This window comes from Brassica rapa, chromosome A04 (genome assembly GCF_000309985.2).
Source record: "Brassica rapa cultivar Chiifu-401-42 chromosome A04, CAAS_Brap_v3.01, whole genome shotgun sequence".
Lineage (NCBI taxonomy): Eukaryota > Viridiplantae > Streptophyta > Magnoliopsida > Brassicales > Brassicaceae > Brassica > Brassica rapa.
Window position 1 is genome coordinate 19,907,116 of NC_024798.2, and position 11,394 is coordinate 19,918,509.

Genomic DNA, 11,394 nt, shown 5'->3' on the forward strand with positions numbered 1-11,394 from the left:
CTTGTCATGATTTATAAATGTTTCAATAAAAAAATACTTTGTTCTCATCAATTTTATGCGAAAGTGGTTTTCATTTGGTTTGTCTTTTGAAACTTTTTTCTTTTGGGGAGGCTTCGTGTTATATATTGAGTTTGGTTTGCCTTTTCTCAGACACACTCATACAAATAAAAATGACTAAATATATAGTTGCATTTTAATTTAAAGTTTATTTGTTATTTTAATGAGTTAAAGTGTTTAGATAATCCAGCTAGGACTATATGAAAACATGAACTATCCCGGCTGCTTTTTAAAAGAACGCATTTATATATCACAGCTAGGTATATACGTTATCAAAATCTTTTGTGCATGTTTATATTTATTTGAACGATAAAGAATAATTAGGGGGTGTTAGTGGGACTTAGATTTCTATAGAGTTTGTTGATTTTAAAAGTTGAGAGATTTGTTAAATTTGGAAAGAGATGTAGAGAATTTTGTATATTGTGAAAATCTATGAAAATAAAGTAATGTAATGATTCTAAGAATTCAAGGTAAACATGTAGTATTCTCAAAATCTTAATTTGTGAGTTAAAATGATAAGAATTCAACTCCCAATAACACTTACTTTAATAGATTTGTAGAATCATTAAAATCTAAACTTTTTGAATAACAAATGATTTTGTATAGAGTTATAGAATCATCAAACCAATAACAATAGATTTTAATGAGAATATGAGAATCTATAAACCAATAACACTAGACTTAGAAATTCTAAGACTCATTATAAATCTCATCCCCACTAACACCCCCTTAAATAGTAGTACTTTATATGCAACATGCCACATTGGAATACAAAACCCCAAAAACGTATCACTCTTGGATTGGTCAGAATTTCATATTCACACCGAATGAAATGTATAGTTATTATATTTAAGTAAAATAACAATATAAAATAACCTTATGGGTTTTTGAAAAACGATATATTATAAGAAAAATATTTATACAAAATAGGTAAATCATAAACAAGTTGTTATTCAACGTCCTCTCTCTTCTGTTAGAGAGAGAAAACTCTCTCGATCTCAATCTCCTTTCAAATAATAAATCCAAAGATTAGAGATGAGATGAGTTTGGTTCTGTGATCGGTTTTTCCTTCCGGAAACGATGGCTCCTTCAGTGTCGTTTGCCGGCTTCTGACTCCGGCGTCGTCTCTTATCCTTTGGTGTTGACGGCTGGCTCCGTGCCGGTTTCATCCGGCGTTTATATTTTTGGAAAAGAACGGTGAAGAAGGAAGACATGGTTGTGGCTTTAAAGCCGTCGGTGGTGGTTTAACTGGCTCTGGATGAGATCTCGGGACAGTCTCGATCGATCTCTCCATTACAAAGAGTGTAGGCGACGAAGGTGGGCGCGGTGGTTCTGGTTCCGGTGTTATCCGGTGAAACACGTGTCCATTTTTTGTCTCCTCCGATGTGAGCCTCGTAGATTGGGTTACGATGTGGTGTTTGGATGACGCGTGTCTCGTTCATGGGTGAGTTTCGACACGTGGGTGGCCTCGCGAATTTCTGGACGCGTGGGATTGTGAGGCACCGCATGGTCTGTGGTTTGGGCTTAAAGCCCATGTTAAGTTTGCCTTTTGTTCTGGGCTTTTAGTTTTATGTTTAATGTTTTTTGGGTTGTTTGGGCTTGATCCATTAATAAAATAATAATAGATGGAAAAAAAAAAAAAAAAAAAGGTAAATCATAAACAAAAATATGAAAGGTAGGTGGGTTTAAATGTCATTTTACAAACGACCAAAAGAAGAAAAACATTAATAGGCCTCCTTGCCAACTTGCAGCTCAACTTGCAATTCCTTCCTTCCACGACAATGCTTACATATACTTCGTACTCATTATGATAATAGATTAATAATCATATATATAATCAATTTGTTCCTTATTTTAAATTTATTTTATTTATGGAATATATTTAAAAGGTGTTAAGAGAATAGTAGCAACTTTTTTCCTGCAACTTGCATGCCTTTGTTTTTTTCTATAACAAGTTGGATTTTATTACACCCAACTTGCATTTTACGTACGTTCCTATACATTTATATATATGTATTCAATGTTGAATTTGGTTTCACAAGTCTCGAAATCTTACTAGTTAATTACAAAGTAACTTGCGCATTTTGCTTTTGGAAACTTTGAAAGGATGAAAGTCTTTTCATCTTGTTCATTGGATTCTTTGTATTAAGCAAGGAGAATATTTAGAGTTATTTATGTTCTATATTTTACATTTTCATTCATAAGATAATATATAGGACAAGGAAATCTGAAAAGTAATAATTTTGACATTTGAATTATTGTAACGGTTCACACATCCCAAAAATGAAAAAGGACCAAGGAATTTTATCACTTTGGATAAAAGTACAATTAATTTAAATTTATTTTTAGATAAAAACAAATCATTTACATATTAATAGGAAAGTTTGTTGATGAAACGATAAATTATTAGCAAGTTTTTAGTTTCGACTTAGGGGAAAAAATAATGCTGTGAACTCATTATCTTCCTGCCAGATTTTACCTGTCACCATTAATTTAAATTTAGCCTATCCATTTAATTAAAATTTTGTCAAATATATAATCGAATGCAATAAAACTCAATATAAACTGCACATTGGTTCGAGTTTATCGTAAGTCGATGTTATTCCATCAAGGTTGAACACTCTGATATATAACTGAAGATCAGTTAAACTAAAAACAGCAAGTAACTCTATTGGTTGTTAAATTTTTAAAAAAATCTGCTGTTTCTTCAATTTAAAGAGTGCAAAATTATGTATAGTTATACTTTAATTTCTCTCTTAAGATAAAGAAAAAGCAAATCATATGAAGCAGCACATGGGTTTTCTGATTGCCCACAAATGTTCAGATCTCTTCATATTGTATATGTAATATGTATGGACGATATTAGTAATTAATCCAATACTATCTTAAACATATTGTTGGTATATAATTGCCGTACGTTAAAAATTATCAGATTCAAACTAGAGGTCATAATATCGAAAATATAGAAACAGTAGTCAGTAACTGAACATTATATTGTTACATGATTAAACAAAGATCATACATATTTTGAAGTAACTGGTAAGAAGAACACTAGGAAGATAAAAAAACCTAAACAAACAATGTCTTGTTTATTTAAAAACTACGAGATTGTATTTACACAAGAGCTCAAGAAGTAACGATCTTAAACTAAAGTATCGTCGAAACGAACACTTAACAAACCCTAAAACCCTAACTTCGAAAAACCAAAACCATTCATTTTTTGTAGTTTCGAAAAATCCCCGACGATGATTAAATAATCTAGAACCTAAAAAAGAAGATAAAATCTTGAAATAGAGAATATATTAGAAGATAAAGATAAAATTAAAAAGTTCAAACGAAAATGTAATTACGAGATTCTAGGCGGGTTCTCGGCGAGTTTAGCCAACGATTGCAAGTTGCAACGCACAATGGTGTCGGCGAAGCTGCAAGTCTCATCCTTATCATTACCAGCCGGCACGTCAACCACGTATGACTCAACGACACGTGTCTTCTTATTATCATCCGTCGACTCGTGCACCGTCGTGACCGATCTGTAGTTCTGAAGCCTGTGGTCCCCACCCACGACGCTGAAGCTCATGACGTGGCGATCATCGTCCATGATCTCAAGCCGCTCTAAGCTGAACGCAGCGGGGAGACCAGAGACGACTCGGACCTCCCTCACGGAGCCAACCTCTCGACCGTCTCCGGCAGCCACGTGACAGCTCCTCACAAAGTGTTTATACGCTTGAGGGTGTTCGAAGCGGCTGAGAATCGACCAGACGGCGGAAGCCGGAGCGTCCACGTCCTGAACCACGACGGAGAAGCACTGAGAGGGTTCCACAACGTGCGTGTGGGAAAGCTCCACGTGCTCCGGGACGTCAGCCATGCCGCGCGTGAGGCTCATTTTCTGAAGCTGTTTGTGGTGGTGGTGGTTGGCTGATTCTGCGGCGGTGGAAGGTCTCTGAAATTGTAGAGATGTTGGCATATCAAAAACAAGTATTATTCTCTGGCTATGTCTCTCTCTCTCTCTTACAGAAAAAATAGAATTGGTTTGCTTCGTGAGGTCTTATGAAATGTGTAATGAGATATTTATATGTAGATATATATGTAATAATATAAGGAGGAGGGTGTAAGAATATTATTAAAATGCAAGTATATGTGGACAATAGATTTATGAAGCAAGAAGAGAGAGAGAAGTTACCTTGTGTGGGTTCGTCGGCTGTCCACTTGGGATTTGTTTGAAGTGTATTTTCACAGAACCGGCTCGGTACCCCATGATGAATATATGACTGGCTCTCGATAAGCATAACCGGCCATTTATTTGAGTTTTGATTTTACTTGGTTATTTACTGGGGAGTTTAATTGTATATGTATTATGTAGTCAACAAAACATGATCACAGCCTAAATTCTTGATATAACTTATTTTATTAAAATAAAATAGCATACAGAAATAACAATGCATTCATGTGATATATTATAAGAAATGCCATAGATTTTTCAACCGTCACTAAATTTTTGTTAAGAATAGTTTGATCCTTACTTACAAATTAGATAATTAATGGCTGAGAAAAAGAAAAAAAATTAGATAATTATTACACATGAGATTATTCTACCACTAAATGATATATGTTACTCCCTCAGTTCCTAAAAGATCCATGTTATAGTTTTTCCACACTTATTAAAAAGATATTTAAAATTGTATTTTCCAATACATTGTTTTTCTTAATTAATTATTCCCAATAATTTTTAACCAGTGAGATTTTATTAAACACAATTGTATTTTTTGAAAAGTACAATTTTCATTAATTAATGTCTTGAAAATGTAAAAAAATATATCTTTTTGAAACAATTTTTTTTTCTAAAAAATGGATCTATAAGGAACAGAGGGAGTAGTTTAAAGTATTTTTTATTTATTATGTTTCAAATTTTTATTTCTTAACAACTAACTAAATTCATATTTTTATTAAAAAATTATCAATAAGTATTGATTACCTTTAATTTTAGAAACGAAAATAAAAGTACTATATTATTTAGATTATTGAAAAGGTTTAACAACTAAGTATTATAATTAATTATAAAATCTAACAAATTTGTGAATATTTTATTTTTTAAATCAAAAATTTTAGCTTAAACAAAAATGAATACTTTATCATCAATAAATAAAAACCTAACTGGCAAACAAATTTAACTAAATAAAATTAAATATTTATTTTTATTAAATTAATTTTGTAGAAATAGTTTTTCCCTTTTAAAATGTGGATAAAAATCTAGTTGCATTTCAAATACTTTCTTTTTTGCTATAGCAAACCCAAAATTTACCTAGTTAGGGCCTGACTGGTTCAAACGCAGCGGTTTCGGTTGCGGTTGCGGTTGCGGGAGTTTGTGGATGCGAGCGGTTGCGGTTTCTAGCGGTTTTAAGAGATATGTACAACTGGTACTGCGGTTAAAAATTGGTACGTTTGCGGGTGACTTATGACTGGTTAACTACCAAATGCGATAACAGTCAAATAATAAATTAACAATATTTACATTTAATATAATTATAAAAATATCAAAAATCATAAAATTATAACTTTCTAAATATAAATTTTATATTTACATATATAAATTAACAATATTTACATATATTTACATTTTATAAATTAACAATATTTACATATAATTAGAAAGTTATAATTTTAATTTTTGAAAATTTATTGAAATTGTTTTTATTATAAAAATTTATAATATTAATTAAAATATAATAGATATATTTTAATATTTTCATAATTTCAATTTTAAATTTTTTATTAAATATTTTTATTTTTGTATATATATTGTTTTAAAAAAAAGAAAAAAAATTTACCCTCCCGCAACCGCAAACGCTAGCTGGAGTCAGCTTTTGAATTTATGAGATTCAGAGCGGTTTGAAGCGGTTTAGAGCGATTTGAGTGATTGTTGCAAACCGCCGACAACCGCTACCAACCGCAAAAGTTGTGTTTGCGGGTGGTAGCAGGAAAACCAGTCACCCCCTTAATAACCAAGACCCCAAATTATATCAGAAATAAAAGAAATAAAACTCTATAAAACACTGTATAAATATTACTTCATTATTGTTTGTTTTAACAACATTCAATACATTGTGGAAAACAAAATATACCTAGTTAGTAACCAAGCACTCTTGTAAGAAGCTGGAGGAAAAGAGATCAACAACAACATTCAATATATTCAGGGAAGCGATGCTACTGTAATTCAGAAACGAAACACAGCACATGAGCAGTTAATCATAAATTTCCCACCATGTGTCTATACTTGCATATCAATGGAGCTAATTCCACAACATCTTAAAACATTTAGTTACCATATTGAGAGTCATTTATAACTTCTGTCCAATAATGTCCAAGATCCGCATGTACGGATATCTATCACCTACTAAGAGAACTTAATGATTTGAATGGTACACACTATAGTTGGTTAAGGCTCTACTTTTTTTTTGGTGCGATTACTGGCATGTCTCTCGATCGGTGGGTTTTGGATTTCAGTAGAATATTCTGACTGCACCCGATAAATTTTAACCTGGCAAAAAATTACTATAACACTTAATATTCCTAGTTGGTGAAAATAGCGTGTCATGGGTCCATTATAATTATTATTCATCATCTTGTAATCAACTTGATCGTTTTGATAGTACTAAGAAAGTATTAATCAAATTCGTTTTCAACAAAGTAATAACATTATTAGACGGGTTAGATGAAAATCAACCAAGTAGTTGCTAAAAGTAACCAGCATAAAGTCAGGAAATTTTTCGAATTAGACTATATTTCTTTGGTGTGTTTTCTTCCACAAACTTATATTCCAATCAAAGTGTAATGAATATTGGACTCTTGAATTTGAGTGGTCGGCATAATAACAAAATACAATTTGGAAAATAATAAAGGGTTACTTAATGCATTGGGGTTCCAACAACTACACAAGTACAACTATACATATTTGCAACTAGTCCTACTTGTGAGATTAATACGAATAAGCGAGCAATTTGCATTACTAATTGAACCTAACATTTTAAAGATTAAGAAGAAAAGTTTATAACTAATTTGCAGTTTTGCACTGTCCTCGATGTCAAGCTTGCTCATCTTATATGCTTTCGGGTTAAGTAACATAATCAGTCACCAAGTAACATATTACTGAACACACTAGCAAAAAAAAAAAGAATCCTTCATTCATCACAAGTTGATGGGGGGGAAGCTTCTAACAAAGTATACGCCCGTTCTCTATTTACATGATTACATCCATGAAAATTAAATTTGTACCCTAGCCGTAATAAGTAAAAAATATTCAATAACAAAAATTCACCGAAATAAATTCAAGTTTTCCTCTTCCTTGTTTGTTATCATAAACTAAATGATGCTACAAAATTATTATTTTTTGTTATGGAGGGCATCTTTACCCAACACTATTTTTTCTTCCAAAATAGAATAAAAGTAAGTATGCAGTAAAAAATACTCTAACCTTATTATATTTCTCACTTTATAATGAGATTTACTCCATAAATGGAACATATACATCTTCTGTTATGTATATACAGCACAATGTGACTGAGTCTGTTCATGTCTTTGACAATTAAGACTCACGATTTGTTTCTCCTGCTCTAGCATGATGGTAAGGAGACTTCAATCATACTGATACAATTTAAGTGAATATACAGTGTATTCAGTATGATAAGGAAATATTCGATCGATAAGAAGTGAAATTAAAAACAAAATAAATCTAAACTTTGCGGAGATGAAAGATCATTGATGGACTAGTTTTCATATTACGTACGTCTTCCTTTTTGTTTTTACGGAAAAGAAAAATTTTGATTCTAGATTTCCTCTAGTTTTGATGAAAGATCATTGATGGACTAGTTTTCATATAGTTATTACAATTTCAATTGTATATTATAACTTATTTTATCAATGTAAATTGTAACTTTCAGAACAAAACTGAAAACGTAGAGTCACATTTCTTTGATTAGTGGCAGACGGAGGATGCTTTTGGTTGGATCAAGCAGTTTAATGGCATTAATGTAAAGCATGCAAATTGCAACAACGAATCTCAAGTTCATGTACATGTTAAACTGAAGTACACATATATACTCTACATTAATAGCGCAAGACTATGAATTTCCATAGGCATTTGTATGTTCTATTCTTTCGATGTTCGCTAGAAGATTATAAGTCTACTCAATAATTTGACGACATTTATTTTCCCCTAATTTTAACTACGAGTTGAAGATATATTTGTATTAATTTATTTATTACATTAATTAAATGCGATTTTTATTTTGTTCCATTTCTTTTTTCAACTAGTTATGATGACATAAGTTTTGATATAAAACTGGCCTTGTTTGTCTCTGTATTTTTTTAAGAAAATGATTCTCCAATTAGATGCTAATATAATAATAATTATATGAATAAAAATCTCCAGTTACAATTAATTCCACAATTATAAAATTGTGTTGACAAAAAGCAAAAAAATGCAAAGAAACACTCAACTTTGAAGAGGAGTGCATCTCATTCTTATGCAGAAGAGGGACACATTTTCAAAAAAAAAATTTGTGGAGGAGCAATAGCCAAATCATGTACAATTGTTTGGATAATTAAATTAACAGTTTGCCAACTTGTTTTCTTTATTTTTCAACATGCTTTTAAGATCTTCAAGATTCAGGCAAGGAAAACGAGATAATAATTAATCCCCTTTTAATAAATATACAAATAGTTTCTAATTTGCACTTTCAAATAAACAATTTGCCCTTTTTGTAGAAAATATAGATAAAATATATTTACTTTTTTTTTTCTTACCTCATTGCTTATGCAATCTCAGACAAGACAACCTGAGGAAATTCTGCAGACAAAATACTCCACTCCTGATTTATCCATTTTCTAAGTAAACAACTAGATTCAGCCAAGCAAATCGACCTGAGAGATCTTTTTCCTTTTTTAATCGAACTTGCAAAAGTCCATCTATTCATTACACAATGCCACATTTGTCCATATCCATTCCCTAGGAGGCTAAGATGAAAACTAGATGAGTCAATATAGCTACAGAAGCAAACCAACCAATCAATAATATGCAAAGTTCATATATCATATAGACTTTATAGCTTGTATGTACCCAAGACTAAAACTTTGAAACTTTCATGTGTATCCAAAGACTGAAACTTTGCATGTATTCACAGAAAAGAAGGAAGGAATCATAAGTTCATAACCGAACTTGTCCTACATTTAACTAAAGTAGATTTAGTATGCCTCAAACCATTAACATCAGTAAGTATCAGTAACGGTCTAAATCCACACAACTGTTGTTTCTTTCACTTGGCTGCACTATTGGATATCCACAATCAACCCCAGGATGAGCAGTCTCCATGTGGTTGAGGCTCCCTAGCAAGCTAGCATCTTGACTCTGCGTTGTCTCTTGACCAGACACATTGATCTCGTCCAACAAACCCATCACCTCATCCACATCAAACATCTCGTCCACACCAAAGTCCCATGCTTCATGTTCATTGCCATATCCAAAAGTATCAGCTGAGTCAGGTACACCCATCTCCTCTTTAACACACTGAGAGCTTTTCACGAAACCATATTCATCGCCACCATCCTCTTCTTTCACATTTGTATCCTCAAGTGCACAAACTTCAGATTCATTTGACAATGTAGTAACCGAGCCAGCGGCAGTAGTCAAAGAAGAGACATTCGAGATGTCAGGAAGATTGAGTCTAGCTGACTCACCATACATAGCTTTAGCAGCCTCGTCATAAGCCAACGCAGCTTCATAAGAGCTAGGGAAAGTACCTAGCCACAACCTAGCACCACGACATGGCTGACGGATCTCAGCAACCCATTTCCCCCAAGTCCTCTGTCTAACTCCTCTGTAGTTCCAAATCCCGTTCTCAGGTCCTCCCTTGCCTTTCATACAACCTTTTCTAGAACCCTTCGGAGGAGCCTTTCGGATCGGTTTGGGTTTGAGACAACCATCGTCGTTGCGAGAAGCAGCCTCGGTTATCTCATTGTCCTCTCTCCATTTGTTTAGAGTCTCAGCTACACTGGTGGCACCGTCTCTTGACTTCCTTTTCCTGGGAGAATCATAAAGGCATAGAAGCAAAGCTTAGCACTTTCCAAGAAACAATTTTTTCAACCTCATGAATGTAATCAAATCAAAGTAGACCCAAAAGAGAACTCATCACCACGAACAAAAACATAAGAACAGAGCAAACTCAGAAACAGAGGATCACTAAGTAGGATTCTTTCGAAACCCAGAGAACCTCATGGCTAGTGCTGTTTCAGGGAAGAAACTTAAGAAAGCTACGATCTTTTCAGCTAAAGTCTTCTCCTTTACAAGACCCATTTGCACAAACTAGAACAGAGCAAACTCAGAAGCAGAGTATCCCATATCAGTACAGAGGATCACAAAGTAGGATTCCTTCGAAACCCAGAGAACCCCATGTCTGGTGAAGAACATAAGTCTTGTTTCAGGGAAGAAACTTAAGAAAGTTACGATCTTTTAAGCTAAAGTCTTCTCCTTTACAAGACCCATGTGCACAAACTAGAACAGAGTAAACCCAGAAGCAGAGTATCCATAAGGATCATCACTAAGTAGGTTTCCTTCGAAACCTAAAGAACCTCATGTCCAGTGAAGAACATAAGTCCTGTTTCAGGGAAGAAACTAAAGAAAGTTACGATCTTTTCAGCTAAAGTCTTCTCCTTTACAAGGATCCTAAACCACAGATGAAGACCCATTTGCACAAACCTCAACACTATAGAGAGAAACTATGCGGAAAGCTCAAAACTTTAGCTCCAAGTTAACGTTCACGAAGAACCCTAGAAACCCTAATCTGAACATACTAGCTTCCACCTACATGGCGACACACACACACACACAAAACAACAACTAAAAGCTATAGAGAATCAAAAACAAACCTGACAACAATCTTCGACGGCATGTAAGAACAGGAACGAGGAAAGATAAGAGGAGAGGGTTTCGATTAAACTTGCGTCGGAAGCAATCCGGAGAGGGAGAAGAATAGAGTAACAAGTAGATTCCTCTTGTCGTAGCAAAGAAGACGATTTGTTTCTGTAAATTATGGAAAAGCGCTCTATTTATTAGTATTTATTTGTCTTTGATATTTCAGATATTTTGGTGCTGACGTGTCGCTCGAACTTTCCCGATTCTGATAAGTCTTGTTTTTGTGTGGGCTATTTTACCCTCAGAGCTTCTGTGTAGTTACGTTTATGCCACTCTTTGGATAAGTATGCTTTGACTAATCAAAAGACTAAAAAGTCAAAAGTTTTGTAAAATCAGGGAGCTATGCTATGCATGGGCTTAAAAAAGTCCACAGT

The 11,394-nt window shown here is 33.4% G+C and overlaps 2 protein-coding genes across 2 annotated transcripts; both read right to left on the bottom strand.

Moving 5' to 3' along the window:
- Positions 1-2,997: 2,997 nt before the first annotated feature.
- On the bottom strand, positions 2,998-5,194 carry LOC103865789 (abscisic acid receptor PYL6). Its single transcript, XM_009143638.3, has one exon. It carries the CDS (start codon positions 4,019-4,021, stop codon positions 3,404-3,406), a length of 618 nt encoding a protein of 205 aa, XP_009141886.1. The 5' UTR covers positions 4,022-5,194; the 3' UTR covers positions 2,998-3,403.
- A 3,982-nt stretch (positions 5,195-9,176) lies between these two features.
- On the bottom strand, positions 9,177-11,270 carry LOC103865790 (dehydration-responsive element-binding protein 2C). The gene is made up of 2 exons (XM_009143639.3): positions 10,975-11,270; positions 9,177-10,130 (listed from the first exon to the last, which is right to left on the bottom strand). Exons 1-2 carry the CDS (start codon positions 10,995-10,997, stop codon positions 9,329-9,331), a joined length of 825 nt encoding a protein of 274 aa, XP_009141887.1. The 5' UTR covers positions 10,998-11,270; the 3' UTR covers positions 9,177-9,328.
- Positions 11,271-11,394: the final 124 nt, after the last annotated feature.